Genomic DNA, 26,721 nt, shown 5'->3' with positions numbered 1-26,721 from the left:
TCCAAATGTGTTTTTTTAAACAGCTTACCTCATAAATCAAGATTATGTAGCCCAGTTGCTTAAATGTGTTCTGCATTGGGAGTTCCTTTCTATCTTGTGTAAATGAGCTTATATTTGGAGCTGCCCTCAAAGGTGTTTAACCTGTTAAATATATCATGGGTTTCAACCGTGTTTCAGCTTTATTCTGTCGTACCGTCACACACCTATGAATTCTGCTATGAAATATTGATTTATCAGATCACAGGGCACTTCACAGCGCAGAGTGTTGATGCCAAGAATTCTGACATATAGACTACACAAAGATAATGGCCCATTTCTGTCACTGTCATAGCAGTAAGAGTCTGTGGGTCCTTCCAGGCTTTCCATGCGTGTTGTTGTAGGAATAACTATTACGAACTGATCTGTTGGAAGTTCATCAATTTTCCCCACCTCCTTATTAATATTACACAATTTATTTTAGTCTTCTACAAAATCCTTTATAGGATACATCCCTGGTGATTAGTTATGGCAGTTCTTTCACAAGTATGAAAAACGTATGTAACCTTGATCCTCTGCGTTGTGACCTTTTATTTGTAAGAAGAAATGATTTATAAATCCAAGGTGATTATTTAATATGTCATCTCAGTATATAGAAATGAAAACTGATTTCTCAGAGTCAAAGGCTTAGATCAGTCAGAGATGTAAACGGCTAATGATCAGGCAAGTAGTCTGATCTAAGAACAGTCAGATATAAAAATAGTTAAAAAGCTCTGTGATTAATAGTTGGCCTCTATCTGGCTTCAGGCCATCATCAATTCACCATGTTGCCTTAAAAAACATTTTGCTACTTATTTGTCCATGGTTTTTATAATAATTTATCTAACAAATACCCAATTTGAATATTTAAAAAATGGCCCTTTGGTAGGTTTAATGAATAAAGTTATCCAAGAAAAGGTCTGTGAAAGATAATTTGAAAGAGACCCCTTGCTTTTTTAATATTCAGTAATGTTACAGAGAATGGTAAATTTCTTCACTCTTAGGGCTATATTTTACACTTTTGTGCTTATCGCCCCAAAATGGGTGTTATTTTCGGCGTGGGTGGTAAAAATGGGTTTTCAGATTGCCGGCTTCTCGCCCATTCTCAAAGCACCTAGTCTCCATTTTTGAAATTGGGCGTTACCACGAGCGATATGAAATGGGTGGTAGCGTTAAATCTCGCTGACCTTTTGCTGTAAAGTGTTGCTGTCCTTAGCAACGCATGGCAACGCTCGATTCCCACGATTCAGGAGGTCAAGTGTCATCATGACATGTGCAGAAGAGGAGACAGAGAGAGAGAGACTGAAGGCGTGTGTGGGTGTGGTTTGGCTGTTTTGGGAGGAAGGAGGGAGACTTTAGAGCTTCACAGCAAATAGGGAAACAAAAATTAGCTGTTACCAGCCACATATTTGCCTGAATTTGGCCTATAATGGAAGGAGAGGAGGAGGCATCACATCACGCTGTGGAGACTGACGCTGGAGAGAGCAATGAGATGAGAGAGGAGCACATTGGAGGGCGCAAAAGAGCGGGGAGGTTCTCAGACAAGGCAAATGTCTCCCTCCTGCAGGAGGTCGAGTTACGCTGGGGTGATTTGACACAGGGAGGGCGTGGGATGCCCACCCCAAAAGATGCGTGAGGGCAACCAATGCCGCAAATGATGAAAAGACTTTGTGGGATCCGCAAGAGTAAGTATTACATTTATTTACATGTACTTATGTATTTATATGATTTGATTTGTAATAGTCATGAGTGACTTATCAGCAGATGTGAGGTCTTTCACTTTTACAGGCAATGTTTTACTCAAAGCCTGCAGTCACGCTGCACGTCTTTAGGTAAAGAATGCTAATTATCATAATAAGCATGATTATATCTGTTGGTTATGTGTTGTATCAGTCTCTGTGACAGTACCTAGCAATGATATCACGCAAGGATCTCATGCCATGTCGTCCTGTCACCTTTTACAAAAGAAGCTATCGACAATGAGGTCTGTGCAGAGATGAACGAGGGGGGGGGCAACCAGTCCCCAGCGATATCACTGACCTGGAGGAGCGGGTGCTCGCACTCGTGGGGAAGCACCCCTGGACAGCCACGGAAGCATCTGCAGACCCTGAAATGATGCCACGTGAGTAAAGCTTGCACCATTGCGAGATGTAAAGTCAATAGATGCCACACCCACTCATATCCGAACAATCATATATGATAGATGATTTCTAAAATTGTCAGAGAAATAATGCTGGCCTAATGATAATCATTGCAATGCACATGTGTTGATGATCATGAAATGTGATTTCTGTGATGATTTTGAGGGCGGTGGTGCTTTTGTCCTACATATGCTGTGTGTAGTGCTGGACTCACCTTGTGACCCTAGCACCCCCTTCTCCTCTAATAACCTCATTTGTGTTTTGCAGCTCAGCCAGCAGCGCGGCCCCAGGCAAGGCCACAGAAGCCAGAAGGTGGGGGCGCGGGGTCCGACTCTCCGGACGATCCTACATCTGGTGCTGAAGAGCTCCGATTCTCGCCCGTCAATCCACTGGGTCTGATCTCCATGGATGAGAGCGCCAACTTCGAAGAACCTGCAACAACATGCTCCAGAAGCCATTCCATCCCAAGGCCATCTAGTGGTCCTCCGGTCATTCCCATCTGGAGGTGGTGGCCGCAAGCACCTCGCCACAGGGCACCTAATTTGTCCCCAGGATGGCGCCGATCCCACGGAGGCCTCGTGGACATGGCAGGTCTGGTCCACAAGCGCCACATGAGAGCGGAGAGATGGTAAGAGTTGTCCAGGAGGACTGTAGACATTGGTGACCAGCTCATCGAAGCATTGGGGGGCATATCCCGACAGTTGGCCACCATGACTGAATACATTCTGTGGATGGAGGAGGCCCTGGAGGCAATAGCCAGGAACACTGCTGTCACAGACCTCCCAGTGGTCCCAGAGTGCGGCACTCCACCCCGAGGTTCCGCATCACCACCGCGAACGACAGATGAGAGCAAGGACCAAGATCCTGCTTCTGCATCAGAGAATGTTGCCTCCTCGGCACCCCCTGCTCCCATACCTTTGCAACCACCGCATCTGCCTTCATCCACCCAATGAAGTACTGCCTGAGGAGCTCCTCAGCCAGGCGCCGTGGAGCAAGGAGGGGACGGGGTAGAGATGGGAAGAAGAAAGGGAGGGGACAAGGAAAGTGAGGTGCATGTCCGCAGGTGATGGCTGTGTTACATCTCCATCTGGGTGTATGCAATTTATTGTAGTGTATGGGGGGAGGGGACCACCCTCCTGCTTTACCTTTGTATTCTGTGTTGCTGGACATGTTGAACATTTGATTGATGTCAATGGTGGAAAAATTGGGTTTTGGCAGGGGTTGGGTGTTATTGCCTGTGATACTTATAATTCAGATCAATGTTGGTCTAAAAAATATTTTATTGAACATAACCTTGTTGCGCATTGTCTCAGATAGCTGGACCTTTACACACTGCTGATTCCTTAACATGAAAGGGTTAAATAAAACTTAACTTCAATCAACGTAAACTTTAACTGGCACCAAGGTGATGCGCACCATTGATGTCTGAGCTGCACACACACATCAGTGTGTCAGCGTTGTCACTCACAGCAACGCTCTTTCAGGCAAATTGTTCAGGTATCAGCTCCTCACGTAAGAGTCTTGCAGCTATGTAGCCACCACGGGTCCTTTCCTGCGGTCTGGAGGGGGTTGTGGGCATGGTTGCATAGCCAGCCTGATTGTCCAGCCTCTCGTTGTCCTCTTCCTCTCTTTCCTGAAGTGGAGCATCAGTCCCTTCTGGCAATTCTTGGCCCTTCCTGATAGCCAGGTTGTGCAGCATGGAGCACATGACCACGAATTTACCTACTTGCTCTGGGTTGTATTGTAGCTCCCCTCCTGAGTGATCCAGACATCTGAAGCGCTGCTTAGCACAGTTAATGTTTTCTGGATCACATTGCGTGTGTCTCTATGGTTCCGGTTGTATCGCTTCTTGGCCTCGGTGTGGATGTCACGCAGGGGGGGGATCATACTGGTTATCACCAAGCATCCAGCATTATTCTTGTGGCTGACTCTTAAAGATGTCAGAGACAGCGCTCTCACGCAGGATGTGAGTCTCAGACATTTGGCATTAACTGCCATTATTATCTGGTTGTGATCGACAACTAGTTGGACCTTCAGGGAGTGAAATCCTTTTCTGTTACGAAAACGCTCCGGGTCCTGAGAAGGTGGCCGCATGGCGATGTGAATACACTGTATAGCTCCCTGCACCCTGGGGAACTTAGCAATGCGGTAGAATGCTCCTGCCCTGTCAGTCTGTGCCTCCGTGGTCACGGGAAAGCTGATAAAGTCCATCCTTCTCGTGTACAGGGCTTCCGTGACCTGTCTAATGCAAAGATGGGTTGCATGGTGAGACAGGGGACAAATCTCGACCGCGGAGGCCCGAAAGGAACCGAACGCGTAGACAGACAGTGCCGCGGTGACCTTAACCTCGACCGACACTGATGTCCTGATGGCAGGCTGCATATGTGGCCTGATGAGCTCACATATTTCATTGATCACCACCTTGTGGAAGCGCAGTCTCCGAAGGCAGGTGTGGTCGGACACGTCGAGGTAAGACCTCTTCTCTGTGTGCAGTGTGTATGGTCTGGCCCTCCTCATTCTTGCACATCTTAAATTGGGGACATAATGATGTGCATCACACATTGAGACATCTGCACTCTGCAGCATCTGCGTATTAATCGATACAGGTTGAGAAATGGCTGGCCCCATTGCAATGAAAGTATAATAGCGATTGATCAGAAGCAACAATTTCCTCACTAGAATACACCTAGAGTAAACCCCCAATAGTCCAGAGTCTGAAAATATGTCTGTTGAGATGGTCACTTCACCTGAGAACAACTCCCCGAAGTTGAAGCAGCCTTTTGAATGAAGCGATCTGCGATTTTAAAAATGGCAGCCACACCGCTGGTTTTAGTTCAGAACAATTCCACTTTTTCTGGGCGTTTTATTGGGCAAGCGATATTGTGGGCGATATGTGTGCGAGGTGGTGAAAGTGATAGTGGGCGATCTCCGCGTTAGTTTCGCCAAATATGGTCTTTACGACAAAAAAAATTGGGCGGGCAGTATTATTGAATCTCGGCATTAATTCTGTGCGGAAAGTACATGGGGAAAGTAACGCTCGGCGATAAGTTTCCGAAAAATGTCCGTCAGTTTCCATTTTGTGGCTAAATGGGCGATATATGGACGTTAATGACATAATTTCAGCAGTAAAAATGGGCGTTAAGTGAGGGTTAAGCATGCAAAAAATGTGGAAAGTTTAGCCCTTAATTTTTCTCCCGGAGCGTGTACTTATTTTACATTAATAAATAAACTGACTACTGTGATGTAAAATAATTTTGCCAGGAATTGATTAGAAACCTGGGTGCAGCTCAAGTTGAACCAAAACTGGATGAAACCTTGAAAATGGCGCTGTTGCTGCCCCAACATAAAATGCGGGTCCATGTGGGGGGAGAGAGATAATGTAACACCCGGTACAGATATAATAAAGATTACAACTCATAGCGACTTGTCTATTTATTCTGTACAATTGTGTCTACTGGTGAAAGTTTAAATTAGTTTTTAAATAAATTCTAGAACTCCAGATGATGCCACTAACTATTATACTACACCTGTCACACTTTGTTGAACCTTCCTTTATGGCTTACTGACCACGTGTTAGTTTGATGGAGAAAACCCATTTACCAGCCTACCAATTTTTACTGAAACTATTCTGTAGTAATGTAACTACAAAGTGTGTCCTGTTGTAGAAATGTTAACATTTTCTGAAATCTGAAGTTGTTAGATATGCCCTTGTTCTGTTTTTTATTGATTGTTTAGAAGGCTACTGCTGATCATAGACATTTAGGTTTAGACCCGCAATTGCCGTATTACCTATTTATTTTAAAGAATTGCCACTGACACAAGGGGCGGGATTTTAATTTCGTGAGTAGGTTCTGAAAGCGTGTGGGAAACCAGGAAGTCACTGCAGCGCGTCTGTCGGTGGGTTGTTAACCCAGCCACTGCATTACCATATGATTTTTGGGTTTCCTGAACAATTAGCGTCAGCGGGCATGATGACGACCCGCAAGATGCAATAATATCAACTCTAGTATTTAAGGGGCACGCTAAATATGCAATTTGAAGGAGTCTGGAGCCAAAGAGACAGAAGTGGGAGACTGGAGTCCGGAAGTTGAAAGGCTGCGCCTCGGTTCAGTAATGTCTCCTTGGATGTGCTGCTGGGGGCTGTGAGGACACGGAGGGATATATTGTTCTGTCTCGAGTATGTGTTGGATGATATTGCAGGCCTTAGTGATAATGTCTTTGCCCATGGAAAGAGTAGCCACCTGCATGGAATATCAAACGCGGCAATCACACAAGTGCATGCAAGCATTCACCAATAGCTTTCACACTATGAATGCCACCTGAAATAGGATGACTGATATCCTAGCCTTGGCCATTCATCGGCCCACTAATCTCCACCAACATTTTCTCCAGCTCATTGCTAAAAGAAAAGTGCGGCTGGGCCACGAGAGGAATCATGGTGAAAGGGGACATGGCAGTGGAGACTCTGCTCAAAGCGCTTCCACTTCTCACCCGTTGCTTCTCCCTCAGTCAGTACTCCACATGCTGCTTCATGTCCAGATACCGAGTCTGTCCCTGCACAGGTACAAGTTGAGTGGTCTTTCACAGAGCCCTCACGGGCTTCAAAAGGTAGAGAATGCCGGCCAAGAAAATCTCCGCTGTCAGGACAGGGATCTGAGCAGCCTATATCTACCTCTGCTGAAGTCACGGGTTCAACTCAAAGAAGTGATAGGAAAAGGAAGAGTAAAGATTTGTAGTCGCACAAAGGTATACACATGGGTGAGTTACAGATTGTTAGAATGTTACATTTCTGTTTTATATGCGAGTTGCATAAATATTGTTTTGCACCACTTTCACATCTTGCCCATTCTTGCTTGCTGGCTGGCAAGTGGGCTTTTCAGCTGTGTATGATGAATGCGAAGACATGCAGGGAGACAGAGGGAAACAAAAAGGAGGCAAAAGCAAAAGACAGAAAGGAGATGAGGAAAAGTGGAGGGCAGAGAAACCCAAGGCAAAGAACAAAAAGGGCCACTGTACAGCAAAATTCTAAAAGGACAAAGGGTGTTAAAAAAACAAGCCTGAAGGCTTTGTGTCTTAATGCAAGGAGTATCCGCAATAAGGTGGATGAATTAATTGTGCAAATAGATGTTAACAAATATGATGTGATTGGGATTACGGAGACGTGGCTCCAGGATGATCAGGGCTGGGAACTCAACATTCAGGGGTATTCAACATTCAGGAAGGATAGAATAAAAGGAAAAGGAGGTGGGGTAGCATTGCTGGTTAAAGAAGAGATTAATGCAATAGTTAGGAAAGACATTAGCTTGGATGATGTGGAATCTATATGGGTAGAGCTGCAGAACACCAAAGGGCAAAAAACGTTAGTAAGAGTTGTGTACAGACCTCCAAACAGTAATAGGGATGTTGGGGAGGGCATCAAACAGGAAATTAGGGGTGCATGCAATAAAGGTGCAGCAGTTATAATGGGTGACTTTAATATGCACATAGATTGGGCTAGCCAAACTGGAAGCAATACGGTGGAGGAGGATTTCCTGGAGTGCATAAGGGATGGTTTTCTAGACCAATATGTTGAGGAACCAACTAGGGGGGAGGCCATCTTAGACTGGGTGTTGTGTAATGAGAGAGGATTAATTAGCAATCTCATTGTGCGAGGCCCCTTGGGGAAGAGTGACCATAATATGGTGGAATTCTGCATTAGGATGGAGAATGAAACAGTAAATTCAGAGACCATGGTCCAGAACTTAAGGGTAACTTTGAAGGTATGAGGCGTAAATTGGCTAGGATAGATTGGCGAATGATACTTAGGGGGTTGACTGTGGATGGGCAATGGCAGACATTTAGAGACCGCATGGATGAATTACAACAATTGTACATTCCTGTCTGGCGTAAAAATAAAACGGGGAAGGTGGCTCAACCGTGGCTATCTAGGGAAATCAGGGATAGTATTAAAGCCAAGGAAGTGGCATACAAATTGGCCAGAAATAGCAGCGAACCTGGGGACTGGGAGAAATTTAGAACTCAGCAGAGGAGGACAAAGGGTTTGATTAGGGCAGGGAAAATGGAGTACGAGAAGAAGCTTGCAGGGAACATTAAGGCGGATTGCAAAAGTTTCTATAGGTATGTAAAGAGAAAAAGGTTAGTAAAGACAAACGTAGGTCCCCTGCAGTCAGAATCAGGGGAAGTCATAACGGGGAACAAAGAAATGGCAGACCAATTGAACAAGTACTTTGGTTCGGTATTCACTAAGGAGGATACAAACAACCTTCCGGATATAAAAGGGGTCAGAGGGTCTAGTAAGGAGGGGGAACTGAGGGAAATCTTTATTAGTCGGGAAATTGTGTTGGGGAAATTGATGGGATTGAAGGCCGATAAATCCCCAGGGCCCGATGGACTGCATCCCAGAGTACTTAAGGAGGTGGCCTTGGAAATAGCGGATGCATTGACAGTAATTTTCCAACATTCCATTGACTCTGGATCAGTTCCTATGGAGTGGAGGGTAGCCAATGTAACCCCACTTTTTAAAAAAAGGAGGGAGAGAGAAAACAGGGAATTATAGACCGGTCAGCCTGACCTCAGTAGTGGGTAAAATGATGGAATCAATTATTAAGGATGTCATAGCAGTGCATCTGGAAAATGGTGACATGATAGGTCCAAGTCAGCATGGATTTGTGAAAGGGAAATCATGCTTGACAAATCTGGAATTTTTTGAGGATGTTTCCAGCAAAGTGGACAAAGGAGAACCAGTTGATGTGGTATATTTGGACTTTCAGAAGGCTTTCGACAAGGTCCCACACAAGAGATTAATGTGCAAAGTTAAAGCACATGGGATTGGGGGTAGTGTGCTGATGTGGATTGAGAACTGGTTGTCAGACAGGAAGCAAAGAGTAGGAGTAAACGGGTACTTTCCAGAATGGCAGGCAGTGACTAGTGGGGTACCGCAAGGTTCTGTGCTGGGGCCCCAGCTGTTTACATTGTACATTAATGATTTAGACGAGGGGATTAAATGCAGTATCTCCAAATTTGCGGATGACACTAAGTTGGGTGGCAGTGTGAGCTGAGAGGAGGATGCTATTAGGCTGCAGAGTGACTTGGATAGGTTAGGTGAGTGGGCAAATGCATGGCAGATGAAGTATAATGTGGATAAATGTGAGGTTATCCACTTTGGTGGTAAAAACAGAGAGACAGACTGTTATCTGAATGGTGACAGATTAGGAAAAGGGAAGGTGCAACGAGACCTGGGTGTCATGGTACATCAGTCATTGAAGGTTAGCATGCAGGTACAGCAGGCGGTTAAGAAAGCAAATGGCATGTTGGCCTTCATAGCGAGGGGATTTGAATACAGGGGCAGGGAGGTGTTGCTACAGTTGTACAGGGCCTTGGTGAGGCCACACCTGGAGTATTGTGTACAGTTTTGGTCTCCTAACTTGAGGAAGGACATTCTTGCTATTGAGGGAGTGCAGCGAAGATTCACCAGACTGATTCCCGGGATGGCGGGACTGACCTATCAAGAAAGACTGGATCAACTGGGCTTGTATTCGCTGGAGTTCAGAAGAATGAGAGGGGACCTCATGGAAACGTTTAAAATTCTGACGGGTTTAGACAGGTTAGATGCAGGAAGAATGTTCCCAATGTTGAGGAAGTCCAGAACCAGGGGTCACAGTCTGAGGATAAGGGGTAAGCCATTTAGGACCGATCTGAGGAGAAACTTCTTCACCCAGAGAGTGGTGAACCTGTGGAATTCTCTACCACAGAAAGTAGTTGAGGCCAATTCACTAAATATATTCAAAAGGGAGTTAGATGAAGTCCTTACTACTCGGGGGATCAAGGGTTATGGCGAGAAAGCAGGAAGGGGGTACTGAAGTTTCATGTTCAGCCATGAACTCATTGAATGGCGGTGCAGGCTAGAAGGGCTGAATGGCCTGCTCCTGCACTTATTTTCTATGTTTCTATGTTTCTATGAATTGACGCCGAGCAATAGGAGACTGTGAAAGGGAAGCTTTCTGTTAGTGGCATTGGGGGTGGATGGAGGGTGCAAAAGTGGCTTTTACATATGGTTATTAGATAGGTGCACTGGTGGAACCTAAATGAGCCTCGTGATAATGAGGGCATCCTGGGCAGCAAAATGCGCTGCTGGTTGTGTATTGCCCACATCGCCTTCCTCCTCATTCTGCCCCTCCTCGTCTTTCTCTTCCTCCTCAGAATTGTCTGAGGAGGCTGTATTCTCTGCACCCTACGACTTGTTCCTCCTGTAGGTGCAAACCTCACTGCGCAATGTTGTGTAGAGCGGAGCATACCACAGCCATTCTGGAGACTCTGGCTGGTGCATTCTGAAGTGAGCCTCCAGATCTGTCCAAGCAATTGAAGTACATCTTCAGCATGCCGATGGCTTGTATGATGACACATCTGGTGGTCATATAGCATTCATTATTTCGCTTCTGTACCTCATTCCTCGAGTTTCTGAGCAGTGTCATCAGCCACATTTGAAGTGGATAACCCTTGTCCCCTAGGAGCCAGCTGGTAACTCTGCTACCAGATACGAAGACGTTTGGGAGGGTGGACCTCAGCAGGACGAAAGCATTGTGGCAGCTGCCCGGGAATCTTGCGCACACCTGCATATTGATGGAGTAGAAGCCCTTGCAGTTGATGAACACTCCTGGGTGATCTATGGGTGCCTTAATTGCCACATGTGTACAGTTGATGATGTCCTGTACCTGTGGGAAGCCAGCCACAGCCGCAAACCCAAGAGTCCGTACATTCTAACTGGCGCCATCGCAGGAAATTTCACATAATTGCTGGCCCTGGCAAAGAAGCAATTCCCTGGAAGGATCCAGAAGCAAAAAAGTTAAAGATGGTAGTGACTTTCACAGCCACTGGTAAAGCATGGCCACCAGGTCTAGTTGCCAGCAGCTCTTGTTCCAGAAGGCTGCAAATGTCTATCACCACGTGATACGTAAACCCTAAGCCTCCAGAGACACTGGTGTTCTGACATGTGGAGGAAGCTTATACTCCACCTATAGAACCTGTGTACCGGTATGGTGTCCTGCAAGCTGCACCTCCCTGCTGATCCCCTCTTGCCATTGGAGCTGCAGGTCTCTGAGCAGCAGGCTGTTGCTGGTGCAGTTCTTGCTGGTGTTGCTCGTGGTTATCTTGGTCTTCATCTGAGGCTGACAAAGCTGAAATAGAGAACAGGTCACAGTTGTATACTAGAGAACCAGTAATGCACTCCAGAGCAGAGTGTACGTGAAACTTGTATGTTGCCGTCAAATACTAGCAGGTATTTTTTCCTCCTGCATTAACAAGAATCAAAATCAAAAGGGATAGATACCTTGTGCCACCGGGGCATTGTGGGGACTTTTCCAGATTTTGCACATTCCCCAGTGTTCTGTGTGGCTCAATGGAAGCACAGAGGTTGGGTGATGCACTTTTAAGAGCTCTGCTCTGGAAATTGTAAGTGCAACACCATAAAGCTTTGTTTGCACTTCCTGTGGGGTAGAATAGCAGCTTTGGTGAAAGTGTTGGAAAATGAGTACAAAAATCTGATCATTCCCATGGCACAGGCTTTCTTTACTGAGCGAGTCTTGAAAGTCACGTTGAATGGAGTGTAGACAAGCAGGCTTGCTATCTCTGGTTATGAGAGGCACCATTCTCAATAAAATGCAAAGATGGCTCCATGGGAAGAGGTGACTTAATAGCTGATGGAGATCTGAAGTTCATTGGACAGCCCTCCAGATGAGAAAGAAATGCCCTCAAGAAATTTGCTACGGTACGTGTTTATAACATAAGAACATAAGAATTAGGAACAGCAGTAGGCCATCTAGCCCCTCGAGCCTACTCCGCCATTCAACAAGATCATGGCTGATCTGGCCGTGGACTCAGCTCCACTTACCCGCCCGCTCCCCATAACCCTTAATTCCCTTATTGGTTAAAAATCTATCTATCTGTGACTTGAATACATTCAATGAGCTAGCCTCAACTGCTTCCTTGGGCAGAGAATTCCACAGATTCACAACCCTCTGGGAGAAGAAATTCCTTCTCAACTCGATTTTAAATTGGCTCCCCCATATTTTGAGGCTGTGCCCCCTAGTTCTAGTCTCCCTGACCAGTGGAAACAACCTCTCTGCCTCTATCTTGTCTATCCCTTTCATTATTTTAAATGTTTCTATAAGATCACCCCTCATCCTTCTGAACTCCAACGCATAAAGACCCAGTCTACTCAATCTATCATCATATAAGGTAACCCCCTCATCTCCGGAATCAGCCCAGCCTAGTGAATCGTCTCTGTACCCCCTCCAAAGCTAGTATATCCTTCCTTAAGTAAGATGGCCAAAACTGCACGCAGTACCCCAGGTGCGGCCTCAACAATACCCTGTACAGTTGCAGCAGGACCTCCCTGCTTTTGTACTCCATCCCTCTCGCAATGAAGGCCAACATTCCATTCGCCTTCCTGATTACCTGCTGCACCTGCAAACTAACTTTTTGGGATTCATGCATAAGGACCCCCAGGTCCCTCTGCACTGCAGCATGTTGTAATTTGTATGTATCTGTTTGTATTAGTCTGCAAAGTCATGTATCCAACATACACTTTCAATTTGACCTTTTAATTACTTGCATATTTACATGGAATCTTTTCTTTAAATACCCTTGCCTAGAACCCTTTTACTGATAGTTTATGGCCCATTTAAAGACCTCCTCAGTACCCTTTTGCATGATATCTGTTTTTGCATGTCTGATTAAGAAAGCACAATGCCCAGTTGTCTAGCTGTTAGCTCTCATAAAACAATCATTCATTACTGTCTTTTCATTACAAGACAAGGAAGCAGGCAACAGAAGAGAGAGACTGAAAACTTGAGGGGTTTCCTAAATCTCCCAACATTGACACTCCTTTAGGAGCTAAGCCTGTAACTTGTTGATGATCCTGCTGAGAGAACTGAGGACGCACCCCGTTCCTGGAATCCCTTGTGGACATCCAGTTGCTAGTTACCTCATTTCCTTTCCCACTAGGGTAACACTTTGAAGGAGCACTAAATTAGGTAGCAGAAGACACTTGGTACCCGATATCACCAAGGGAAGCACGAGGGAAAGAAATAATAGTCTACACCACACAAGAAACTCAAAAGTGGACAGGTTGCAAGGAGTATTGGAGTTTGTGCTACCTTGGAGGGACACTGACCTTTATGCTGCAGTATATGCTGGGTTGTTTAGTGATGGTGGCTGAGGAGCAGTTGGGGTTCAGCATGGAACGTGTCAGGCCAGAGAAAACTTGATCCTGAAATGTTTCTGAAGAGGGGTAATGACCTTTGAAGGGAGTGGATTCAAATGAATCTTTATCACAAATCACGAGCATTTTGCTGTTCAAGGGATGCTGGCAAGTCCACATGCAGTGATTCTGGTTCTGCCTCAGCTGTGGCCTCTTTCTCTGCTTTTGATGCTGGTCCATTTCCTCTCTATCCTCTACCATGAGCCATTAAAATCCTGAAAAAAGTGCCCATGGTGCGTGCGGGTCAAGTTGCCTTTGCCAGGCAAGGTTGCTGGATGTTTTGGAGTCGGAAAGTCAAGCTTCCAAACAAATGTATATTAGGAATATAAAAACAAATAGTAAGAGTTTCTACAGGTACATAAAAAGGAAAAGAGTGGCTATGGTAAATGTTGGTCACCTAGAGGATGAGACTGGGGAATTAATAATGGAGAATAGGGAAATGGCAGAGATGTTGAACAAATATTTTGTATCGGTCTTCACAGTAGAAGACACTAAAAACATCCCAATAGTGGATAATCAAGGAGCTATAAGGGAGGGACGAACTTAATACAATCACTATCACTAAAGAAGTAGTACCCGGTAAAATAATGGGATGAAAGGCGGACAAGTCCCCAGGACCTGATGGTTTACGTCCTAGGGTCTTAAAAGAAGTAGCTGCAGAGATAGTGGATGCATTGGTTGTAATCTACCAAAATTCCCTGGATTCTGGGGCGGTCCCAGCAGATTGGAAAACCACAAATGTAATGCTCCTATTTAAAATAAGGAGGCAGACAAAAAGCAGGAATCTTTTGACCAGTTAGCCTAACATCTGCCATTGGGAAACTGCTGGAATCCATTATTAAGGAAGCAGTAGCGGGACATTTGGAAAAGCATAATTCAATCAAGCAGAGTCAGCATGGTTTTATGAAAGGGAAATCATGTTTGACAAATTTGCTGGAGTTCTTTGAGGATGTAACGAGCAGAGTGGATAAGGGGAAACCAATGAATGTGGTGTATTTGGATTTCCAGAAGGCATTCGATAGGGTGCCACATAAAAGGTTACTGCACAAGGTAAAAGCTCACGGGGTTGGGGGTAATATATTAGCATGGATAGAGGATTAGCTGACTAACAGAAAACAGAGAGTCGGGATAAATAGGTCATTTTCCGGTTGGCAAACAGTAACTAGTGGGGTGCCGCAGGGATCGGTGCTGGGTCCTTAACTATTTACAATCTATATTAATGAGTTGGATGAAGGGACGGACTGTAATGTAGCCAAGTTTGCTGATGATACAAAGATAGGTGGGAAAACAAATTGTGAGGAGGAGACACAAAATCTGCAAAGGGCTATCGACAGGCTAAGTGAGTGGGCAAAAATTTGGCAGATGGAGTATAACGTGGGAAAATGTGAGGTTATGCATTTGGGCAGAAAAAATAGAAAAGCAAATTCTAATTTAAATGGAGAAAAATTGCAAGTGCTGCAGTACAGAGGGACCTGGGGGTCCTTGTGTATGAAACACAAACAGTGAGTATGCAGGTACAGCAAGTAATCAGGAAGGCAAATGGAATGTTGGCCTTTATTGCAAGGGGGATAGAGTATATAAGCAGCAAAGTCCTGCTACAACTGTACAGGGTATTGGTAATGCCACACCTGGAGTACTGCATACAGTTTTGGTCTCCATATTTAAGGAAGGATATACTTGCATTGGAGGCTGTTCAGAGAAGGTTCACCAGATTGATTCCGGAGATGAGGGGGTTGACTTAAGAAGATAGGTTGAGTAGATTGGGCCTATACATATTGGAGTGCAGAAGATTGAGAGATGATATCGAAATATATAAGATAATGAGGGGGCCCGACAAGGTGGATGCAGAGAGGATATTTCCACTCATAGGGAAAACTAAAACTAGGGGACATAATCTTAGAATAAGGGGCTGCCTATTTAAAACTGAGATGAGGAGAAATTTCTCCTCTCAGGGTTGTAGATCTATGGAATTCCCTGCCCCAGAGAGCTGTGGAGGCTGGGTCATTGAATATATTTAAGGTGGAGATAGACAGATTTTTGAGTGATAAGGGAGTAAAGGATTATGGGGAGCGGGCAGGGAAGTGGAGCTGAGTCCATGATTAGATCAGCCATGATCTTATTAAATGGCGGCGCGGGCTCGAGGGGTCAAATGGCCTACTCCTGCTCCTATTTCTTGTGTTCTTAAGATAGCATTACTGAGAGTGCTGTTTTTAGTATTTTAAATAAAACTTAATTAGATTTATTTACATCAAGAAACTGCTAAACCAATATCTTCAGTGATTTGGTGTACTAAATATATCTGGAAAATTGCTGATTTATCACATTTTTGAATCAAATGAAAGTGTGTTTCATTTTAAAATACTGTCCAAAAACCACATTTTTGTTACACTCAAAAATATTTCATGCTTAGAAAGTGCCACTAATTCAGCAGTAATCGTTCCAAATTGAGGCCATTACTACAGTATTTACAAACCTATTATGAAGACAAAAGTATCGTAAGGCGAAAAGGACTTAAAATCGCTCTTCCTCTGAATGTCGACTTAGTGCTGTTAAATAATATTAATGACCAGGATTGTCAGAATGTAACTGTGCTTTCCTTGGTACGAGTGATTTTATTGATCGATATGGATGCAGCCTAACAGTCAGATTATTCTACTCTGATTTTATCTGGGCATTAACTAAGTTTATTAGTGCACAAAAGTATCTTTTGGTAGATCTAGATGATGATGTAGATTAAGAAAAGCAGAATACCATCCATCATTTTCCTTTGTGCTAATAACTTAAATCCATCACTGTTTCTATCTGCTGGTTTCAGATCCCATTGTGTCTTCAGGCCTTTGGTAATGGCCTAAGTGAACCACTGCAATTTTCCCTCCGGTGGCAAAACTCTCTGCTCAATTGTCATAGTGCTTTTTAATTTGGATTCAGAAATGTAGGTGGTAGGAACTACATCAGTTCTTTCAGCTCTGGACACATCTTTCTTCACCTGTCACACATGGTGGTAAAACTATGTATTTTTTGGAAACTGACATAGTTTTGAAAAATAGCCTCTTAACTCTCAGCTCAGCAATCAGTTTATAATACATTGCTGATTTCACAGATTTACTGGTTAATATATTTGCTTTCTTTACTTGTGTGCTCATCCAGTTTTTTATATATATATATTTATATAAAGGTAGGTTGTTGGAAAGATTTCCCATTCCTGTTTAAAATTATTATTGCCGAATGAAGGGCCCAAGTTTCCCCAGGAGTTGCTCCTTTTTTTTTGGAGCAACTTGATTTTTCTGGACTATCTTTTTAGTTGCAATTCCGGCCATTTAATTTGCGCTAGTGTGTGAGTTAGTTAGGTTTTTTTTTTTAGTTCCGTTTTTTTTTCAAAAGGGGACGTTCCCATTCACTTACCCCTGTTTTAGGCGTTTGGCCAGCAAATAGTTGCTCCAAACTAACTTAGGCCAGCATATGTTGCCACTTCTGTCCGCACAGAAAAACCTTACCTAGAGTTAAGGAATCGGCGCAAGTAACTACATTTAAAGCACCATCAAGCAAACAAAGCACAAAAAGTAATAAGTAATTAATTAACAAATAAAATAGAAGGAATCCTGCACCTAAAGCACCAAGACCAAAGTAATAAGCAATCAATAAATAACAAATAAAAATACCGAAGGATCCCTGCACCTAAAGCACCAAAATCCATCAGTAAATAACAAATAAAAAATAGAAGTCCTACCTTAGGGAACGCAGCGGGCCGCCGATGAGGGAGCCCATTTGGCCAGGGCTAGGGATGGCGTGCTTCGGGCCACTCCCACACAGTTGCAGCACACATTTGCAGAAATGGCCTGCCAGGAGCTACTGTACATGCGCGCAGACTCTAGCGCGCATGTGCAGAGGTCCCAGCATTGTCCGCCCCCAATCGATTGGGCCACGCTGTGCCACGACAGAGGAGAGGTTGGGGAGCAGCCAGAATATGGACGTCTTTTTTCGGCGCGCTTGGAGACAGACAAAAGCGGCGCACCTCGGATGAGGGCCCAGAAAAACAGGTTAGGGAAACTCTAGCCCGAAGACTCTAGTTCTATTTCATTTTCCATATTGGAATATCTGTACTGCCACTTTTCCCAAACAAATATTGTGCATTTTACAAGTTAATGCACCTAAAATCAGACATTTAAAGTGTGTCTCTTGACCAAATAAGTAATTTATACATGACCAAATAAGTAATTTATACTTGTATCAAATGTAGTTCTTTTGACAGCGTGTGTTTGGGTTAAATTAGATTGTCAATCTGCTCGATGATCAGTGTGAGGCAAACCTAAGATGTGCAATTTATATTTTGTAATTTACAACAAACTAATATGTAACAGAACAAATGTATTCTCAGCATAGATAACAATTGTATTTTTATATTTTGTGTAAGAGACAGAAGTCCTTGCTCCCACAGGTGGGTTACAGAATGCTTCAAGCTAGTAAAATTAATTTTCAGTGGGTACTTCTCAGCTCATTGTGCCCAGTATCCAGTGTTGTAAACATCAGAAGTTTCTAATTTTGTTCTGATTATTTTCTCCCCCCTCTTGTTTTATCCATATTTTGTTTCATTCCATCCCTCTGCTGCTCTCCAAATGGGAAGGTTGAACAATGAGAGCCACAAGCTTCTCCGTAGCTGCATCAGTATTGTTTCATAGTGCCAAATTAGATCCACACTAATACACTCATTTAGTAGTGTCAGGAACCAAATCTACCGCTGTTTACCATTTCTGAATTGATAGATCAATAAAACCCACCAGAAGTAATAGCCTGTGACCAAGGTTGACAAGGAAGCATAGGGAATTTGACCAGTCTAAATGGCAGGCAAACCTTGCAAAATCTGCACATATCCTGCCTACTCCAGTCTCAGACTTGCCCTTTTTCACATTCAATTTTCACCTATCTGTTTATCTGCTTCTGTTGCCAGTATAGGTATATTTAAACTAAAACTGGTGTGGGATGGGCTGGGAGGAAATTTGGTAAAATTATTGCTGGATGTGCAGAACAATAAAAGTACAAATCAATATTGCTGCTGTATAATGTGTTGATCAGACCCTATTGGGAATGAACAAAAGCAAAATACTGCAAACGGATAGCTGAAATTTAAAAAAACTGAATGTGCTGGAAAACACTCAGCAGGTCAAGCAACATATGAGGAGAGGGAAACCGTTAACATTTCAGGTCGTTGATCTTTTATTATAACTGGAAGATGTTAGAAATTAACCATTTTTAAGCCAGTGCAGAGCCAGGGAATGGGCAGGGGGGGTGGAGAATTGCAGGGGGAAAGAACAAAGGGATAGGGTGGAGGGCAGAAGTGAGTAAATGACAAAAGGGATGATAGTGCAAGCAAAAGGGGGTGGTAATAGGACGTAAAGAAACAAAAGATGGGTCCAGAGGAGGTGGAAATGGTTATAGCAGAGGAGGGGAGAAGCATAGAAAATCTGGCAAAGAGGCCCGGGAATATAGCGTAAGAAAGGCTGGTAGACGCCAGGAATGCAGACCACCCTGCCAGCTGTGAACCGATGGGGGATCTCCACCCAAAACATCAGCCCATACTTCCTCCTTTCCCAGTGGCTCTGGTGCAGCCATCCTCCATTACCAGCACCTGCTGTCTGGGAAAATGGGAGTGGTGGTTAAGAACTAACGTTGTATCAAGTTTTGGCCACCTAATCATTAGGCTGTTGCTGTCCATGAGGGAGAATTGAAAGGTACAAACACTGGAAAGATAAATTTTAAAATGTGATAATTAGGAGAAAGAATAGTGTAATTCTACTGACCATTCTACTCCAAAAGACGATAGGTGTTTGAAGGTATGGAGGGAGGTGACGAGACTGATGTGCTGAGAGAGGGTGTTCAAAGGGCTGAAGGAGTGGCCAATGATGGTAGATCAGCGAATGAGAAGAGGCCAATGTTAGATGATAGCGGGTATGTGGAAGGACATAAGGTTAGAGCAGTTTGCAAAGGTAATTGGGGAGGAGCAGGAACATTGAGGGATTTGGATGTGAGGGCTAGTGCAGCCTATCAAGGACCATGGTGCAGGTGAGGACACCAATCTATTCGACCTAACAGACATTCCATTTTGATTTAACCTAAAACCCAACTTGCCTAATTTCTTCTCTCAATCCCTTTTCCAGAAGTGCATCCAGCTGCTCCATAAACCCATTCACACTATTTGCTTCAGTCTTCCCATGTAATTTATTCTAGTCTGTTAGACTTATTAGCAGAATGAGATGTTTGACTTCCATTCAACTTTCCAATTTTTAATTTCTGTATCAGGTCTTTATACCCTTCACCACAGTGAACAATTTGTCTTGATGAACTTTGTCAATCCTTTTCATAATCTTGAAAAATTCATTTAGTCTCATTTTCCTAAAAAGAACCAGCCCAATTTAATCTTTCTTCATAATTTAAATTCCTCAATCTCAGAATAATCTTGGTTGCTTGACTCTATACCCTCTTAAGGGCAGTGATTTCCTTATGATTAGCAGTCCATACAGTGCTTCAGATGGGGTCTGATTAAACTTCTTGTATAGCAACAATATTGATTTGTACTCTAGATTCTTGTACTAATGCAATCCAGTACCTTTCATTCACTTTTTTACTGCAGACAAGTACTAGTTAAATGGATTTATATGTTACAATCCCCAGGTTTTTTTCCTGATCAGTATATTTTATATGGACTTTCTATTTAATATATGGATCTTGTATTAATTATTTAACACTGATCCACATTAAACAGTGTTTGTCATAGAAACATAGAAAATAGGTGCAGGAGTAGGCCATTCGGCCCTTCGAGCCTGCACCGCCATTCAATAAGATCATGGCTGATCATTCCTTCAGTACCCCTTTCCTGCTTTCTCTCCATACCCCTTGATCCCCTTAACCGTAAGGGCCATATCTAACTCCCTCTTGAATATATCCAATGAACTGGCATCAACAACTCTCTACAGCAGGGAATTCCACAGGTTAACAACTCTGAGTGAAGAAGTTTCTCCTCATCTCAGTCCTAAACAGCCTGCCCCTTATCCTAAGACTGTGTCCCTTGGTTCTGGACTTCCCCAACATCGGGAACATTCTTCCGCATCTAGCCTGTCTAGTTACCTAAAAGGATGTGAATCCTTCTGAAAATGTTGCATTGTCTTTCATCATTATTGCTGGTTCCTATTTTGGTGTTATCTTCAAACCTGGAGAATCTCTTACTAAGCACTTGCTGGAGTGCTTCATTTGTTGGAAATGCGAAAGGTCACACCTGGGCTACTCATATAACCCTTTTCCCAGTTGTAATATTTCCAATGCGTAGCTATGCTCTGATTTCTGTTTTTAAGCCAGTTTTCTATCCATTACAACAATTTTTCCCATCCCCTATTTCATGACTACCTAAATGAGCCATTAATCACCTATCAGGACAAAATTCAAAACTACTCATCATAGGCAGTCCCTCGGAATCGAGGAAGACTTCCTTCCACTCTAAAAATGAGTACTCAGGTGGCTGAACAGTCCAATACGAGAACCACAGTCCCTGTCACAGGTGGGACAGATAGTCGTTGAGGGAAAGGGTGGGTGGGACTGGTTTGCTGCATGCTCCTTCCGCTGCCTGCGCATGATTTCTGCATGCTCTCGGTGACAATATTCAAGGCGCTCAGCGCCCTCCTGTATGCACTTCTTCCACTTAGGGCGGTCTTTGGCCAGGGACTCCCAGGTGTCAGTGGGGATGTATGTTACACTTTATCAGGGAGGCTTTGAGGGTGTCCTTGTAACGTTTCCTTTGGCTCGTTCGCCGTGAAGGAGTTCCGAGTAGAGCACTTGCTTTGGGAGTCTCGCGTCTGGCATGCGAACAATGTGGCCTGCCCAGCGGAGCTGATCAAGTGTGGTCAGTGCTTCAATGCTGGAGATGTTGGCCTGGTTAAGTCCGCTAATGTTGGTGCGTCTGTCCTCCCAGGGGATTTGCAGGATCTTGCAGAGACATTGTTGGTGGTATTTCTCCAGCGACTTGAGGTGTCTACTGTATGTGCTCCATGTCTCTGAGCCGTACAGGAGGCATGAAGTTGCCCAATTTCTGGATCCAACTTCTGGATACTTCCCAATACATATTTTAACTGAGGCTAGCACCATGGAGCAGCACAAGCCTGTTGCATCTCTGAACAACCCAGCACAAGCCCTAGTGCTGGCAAAGAACTGGTTTCGTACAAGGGTGAAATTCCAAATTTTCAATGCTGCACCTTTGCCGACGGCAAGGTCCATGGAGATCTTAAATCTCAATTTAGTTGTAAAATGTGGCATGCACTTTTATTTAAAAAAAATGAGGCACATTCTTAATGTAAAATAGGGTGGAGGTGCTGCTATCTAGGATGGTGTGCACCACCCAAATGGATGCTTTTCAGCCACACATCTGATTGAAGGGATGGTAAAGAAGACTGCAAATATTCTTGTCACAAGTAGAAGTAACAAAAATCCATACCACATGAGTTGAATTTTAAGAGTACTAACTTCTCTCCCCCCCCCCCCCCCCCTTGCCTGTTTTGCGCCTGCATACAAAGTTATTCTAAGATTCAAAGTTGTTCAGTTCAGCTGATGAAACTGTCCTACAATATAAACATATTAGGAAATGACTCCAATATAAACAAACCATATAATCCTTAGAATTGTAGAGCAATGCACTGTGAGAAAGCTCCAATGTTATAGGATTGACTCTGCTAAGCTAGAGATCAGCTACTCCTGAAATACACCAATATTTTTTTTAATTCAATGTGTAAATTGTATGGAAACTATATTGGTAAAATAGTAATTATGCCAATGCACCAGTCAGTATAACATCATCATCCATAGCTCAAAATTTCCCAATAGGAAAGAAAAATAAATTGCACCCATATAGAGCCTTCCTTGACCTCAGGACATCTCAAAGCACTTTACAACCAGTCACTGTTGTAATGTAAGATATTGTGGTAACTAATGTGTGCAGCAAGGTCCCACAAAGAGCATTGCGATAAATGATCAGATAACCTATTTTAGTAATGTTGATTGAGAGATGGTAACAGAAAATGCTGGAAATACTCAGCAGGTCAGGCAGCATGTGTGAGAAACAGACTTAACAGTTCAAGTCTGTGACCCTTCGTCAAAACTCTGACGAAAGGTCATCGACCTGAAACATTTTCTGTTTTAATTTCAGATTCCAGCATCCACAGTATTTTGCGAATGATTGAGAGGTGTGTTGGCTAGGATACTGGGAGAATTTCCCTGCTCTTCTTCGACTAGTGCCATATGATCTTTTACGCCTACTTGGGACCTCAGTTTAACGTCTCATCTGAAAGTTGGCACCTTCATTAGTGCAGCACTTCCTCTGATTGGAGTGTGGGCAGGTACAGCAGGAGTGGCGAGGTCAGGGCGAAGGTGCGACGAGAGATTGCAGAGCGACATGATCGTGGAGTGACGTAATCGGGGCCCATGAGAGGTGTGAGTTCAGGGTCCAAGAGAGGTGTGAGTTCAGGGCCCAGAAGAGGCGTGGGCCCAGGGGCAGCACGGGCCAGCCCACACTGATATGTGTGCGCCCTTGGTCCGTGCAGCAGAGCTAGTCCCCAGTCGTCCTGATTAACCCTTGCCACTGGATAAAGGCCTAGCTCTGTCGAGCCCGTGTGGTGGCTGATGTGCAACAGTCACCGCACGTTAAAAAAATCCAAGCACAGGCATCTTCCACCCCCTCAACTGGAGTTCAGGACTGGAACATCGGGTCCTTCATTGAAACATCTGTGAACTCATGTGGAAGCAAGTCATCCTCGTTCGAGGGACCGCCTATGATGATGATGATGAGCCAAGGTTGACATCTAAACATGAAAGAGCCGATACAGGTAATTCTCGTTGAGGAAACGAAACCTATAAACTGAAAAAAGAAGGAAACTGGAGATAAGCAAGATTAAACTATTCACACCTGTCTCACAAAGAACTAATTAAACAAACAAACCACACAGCAGAAAATGAATAGGTAATAGCCCTGAAGTACAGGATGGTGTATAACACAGGGGAAATGTTGGAGTATTGATTTCTGTTGCCTTGGAACATTAGAGGAAAAATACTGTGATCCTAGCAAGAACAAAACTGAGAAGCAAGAAGGTAAAGTCCAACCATCACAAACTTAAGGAAAAAAAGTACTAGATATAAATGTTGACTATCACGGAAAAAGGAAATCCTGTATTTCCAAAAGAACTGACTGCAGAGAAAAGCTGACGAAGAAAAGATTATATCCAAGACTGCATCAACAGCCCAGTCAATTTTAAAAAATGGTTACACTTGTAGCAAGAATGCAATAAAAAAATAAATGTTGGTAGCACTCTCACTTCTGAGTCAGAAGGTTGTGGGTTCAATTCCCACTTCAGAGACTTGAGCACAAAAATCTAGGTTTACACTCCAGTGCAATACTGAGGTAATTAGAAAAGGTAAATGCTAATTGCTTACACCTGTGAGACGCATTCTAATTTCTAACACCTTTGTGATCGAGGGAAGAGAATGAAAAAGACACAGAGAAAGGTAGAGAAGTAGTTTCTTTCCTGATTTTAATTAGATTTTTAAAATCGAACCGTAAAATCAAACAAAGCTTCTTTGAGGGGAAACAAGATAGGAAGAGAGGGTATGAGAGGGAAGGGACGGTGGGAAATGGTTGAGGGTGAGAGAGCCACTGGCCTCTTGCCACTTGTTCTTGGGGCAGTGAGCACTAGTGGGGAAGTGGATGAAAAGTTGAGCATGAAGTGAATGAATGACATTGGAGTAAGGGGTAGGGGGAGATACAACAGTTGAATGGATAGTTCAAAGGACAGGAGGCGGGATAGTAATGAGAGTAAGAGGGTCATTGGAATAGAAAAGGGAAGATGAGGGGTAGAGTGACATGCGGGGGTGGGGAAAACCATGAGTGATTGAGGAGGGAATGGAAACTGACCCACTGAGGGCCATGTTTCTCTACAGCCCCCACCGAAATGCAATCTACAGCCTCGAGTAATTCCTCTTCCTGCTACACCACCCACCTCCCACCGAAAAGGAAAGAAGAAAAAGACAAGAGACCAAAACAAAAGAATACAGAACAGGAACCAGTTACGGGGAGCGAAGTGGAAAAGGAGAGATAGAAACAGCAGCACAATATATGATCTTTACTCCTGTAAACATCTTTTACTCAAATTACTATACATTTAGGAAATGTGTACACATTGACACTATGTTGCAATTGCTTTAGTCATTAATGTACTGAACTGAACAAAAGGCATCATAATCATTCTAAGTTCAATTCTTCAATTGAAATAAACTAGAGTACCTTAAATAATTTATATCAAAAGCTAAAAACATAAAATTATTTTTCTGTATTTTGCAGTGTTTGATCAGAAGTGAGACTGACCGAGAAGTCAGAAGCCTAAACCAGTCTGTCCTGCTGCCTGGAGGTAGACAGCATAATGGGTGGCAAAAAGGAATAAAATTTACTTGATTTGATTTTTTGGGTTGATATTTATTTGAGCTGTCATTTAGCCTATACCAGTTCTTTTCAGAAATGTGGGAGATGAGATTTTATGGCATCAGAACCGATATGGACCAGTTGGGCCAATTGGCTTGTTTCTGTGCTATGCACTCTATGTAATGTTTCAATGTATTTCTAGTAGCAGCTTGGCAAACTATTACTACAATCAACACACGTGCGCTGTTAAACCTTTGTAACTCTACCATGACCACTCATTATTCTATATGTACTCGACTGGATCAAGTTTAGAGTTCATTGTGCAGTTACTTCCATTTGCATTTGTTATTGTTAGCTTTATTTGACCTTCAGTTATTTTACAATTAATTGAATGCAATTAATCTGTTTCACTATTTGATGTCTTGCTTATCAGATAGGTGAAATGTGGACTAATGGTCCTCAGTAGAAAGGAGGCTCTTTTTAATTGGAGGCATCACAGCATTTACCACTGCCTGTGCTCTCGCAATTAAGAACAATTTGGAAATACGGTTTTTATTATTGTCTCCTTGATTGGATTTCTGAACTACCAGACATTACAAATGACAGTACTACCTAACATTATCGGTCAAAATATAAAAAACACACAACAGCCAAATTACTTACTCTGAAAAATGGTAACAAGACTCATCAATTTTCCAGATTTTTTAATGTTTGTTTCACTTATATTCTTGGTACTACACAGCTAAAAAGAAATTGCTCTTACAAAGTGCACCTTGCTACATCTACGTTATACAATTATAGTCTTCTCAAATCACCACATCAACACTAGAAGGAATTATTTTTCTTGATTAAGCACCCACGGTTCTCCAGGGATGAAACAAAGCAAACAATTAATCTTTCTGTATTTGTCCTCTGAAGCAACTAGAGAACTCAAATGCAAGATAGCAGAGGTACCTGTTAGGAGGCCGACTGCAGTAATTAGACTTGGAGTGAAAATGAATGGGCTCCAGTCAGAGCCCTTAATCTGCTGAGGGTTTCTGGCAGCGGTAGGGTCATGCTGGTAATGGACCCTACACTGGAATTATATATATATATTTTTAAATGACTAAACAGCTACAAAATAATTAACAAGGTCTGGGAATTAATATGAACTAGACGATCAGAGAATTAGCAAGAGAACCAAACAGGAGAAACTACATTAATCTCCAGCGTTTACTGGTTACAAATTATTTAATGAAATTAAATTTGCAGTTCCTGATTGTGCTGACTGCGTCTGAGCATTAATTAAGTTAGCTATCGGCACACACTGGAGGGTGGGGTAGCTTGCTTTAGTTATGTAAACACTAACATGTAAAATTAATAATATAACTAGTAATTATTATGAACTGGACAATCCGAGAATTAGCAAGAAAACCAGAAGAAAGCCGTGTTACTCCTCACAGGTTACTGTTGTAAAATCGAGTATATACCGTAACCAGTAACCAAATTCTACTATATCTGGTCATCAAAGTAGTTTTACTTTATGTACAATTAATCATGATTCCTAATCCTCATCTGATAATCAAGAGGACATTTCTTTATATATCTTCTGTCTGTGTGTAAGGGTTTTATGTGAATCAGTTTGGGCATCAGTTCCCAGTGGGCTTGGGGCAACAGCAGAAAATTCATCCTAATTCAGCACTAAATTGGCAATCTTAGAGAAGCCATGGGATGGCTGGTATGGAAAATGAAAAATATCACCTTAATGCATTAGGGGTTACTCTGAAGAGGTTGGAGCTAAAGCACATTGTTGGGCCAGGGCAGAGGGAGCTCTGCTCTGCAGCTAACCTGTGCTATATCTGACTTGGGAATAGTTGATGCTG

General features: G+C 43.3%; 1 protein-coding gene across 9 annotated transcripts in view; it reads left to right on the top strand.

The window, feature by feature from the left end:
* LOC139265813 (sorting nexin-24) overlaps positions 1-26,721 on the top strand; it is a 291,009-nt gene that overhangs the window by 164,473 nt on the left and 99,815 nt on the right. The window contains exons 6-7 of one of the 9 annotated variants that reach the window (XR_011593633.1): positions 1,983-2,137; positions 2,424-5,557. The exons of 5 other annotated variants lie outside the window; for them this stretch is intronic. Coding sequence is in view for 3 of the 4 variants with exons in the window: in XM_070883303.1 (XP_070739404.1) it covers positions 24,782-24,892 (111 nt within the window). In the remaining variant the exon portion in view is untranslated. Of the gene's footprint in view, positions 1-1,582; positions 1,693-1,982; positions 2,266-2,423; positions 5,558-24,781; positions 24,898-26,721 lie in introns of those variants that run through there. 3 more of the 9 variants (XM_070883303.1, XM_070883335.1, XM_070883311.1) reach the window with 3 other exon arrangements.

The sequence above is a fragment of the Pristiophorus japonicus genome, chromosome 1, assembly GCF_044704955.1.
Source record: "Pristiophorus japonicus isolate sPriJap1 chromosome 1, sPriJap1.hap1, whole genome shotgun sequence".
Taxonomy (NCBI): Eukaryota; Metazoa; Chordata; class Chondrichthyes; family Pristiophoridae; genus Pristiophorus; species Pristiophorus japonicus.
Note: the sequence above shows the minus strand (reverse complement) of the source record. Positions and strands in the feature narration are given on the sequence as shown.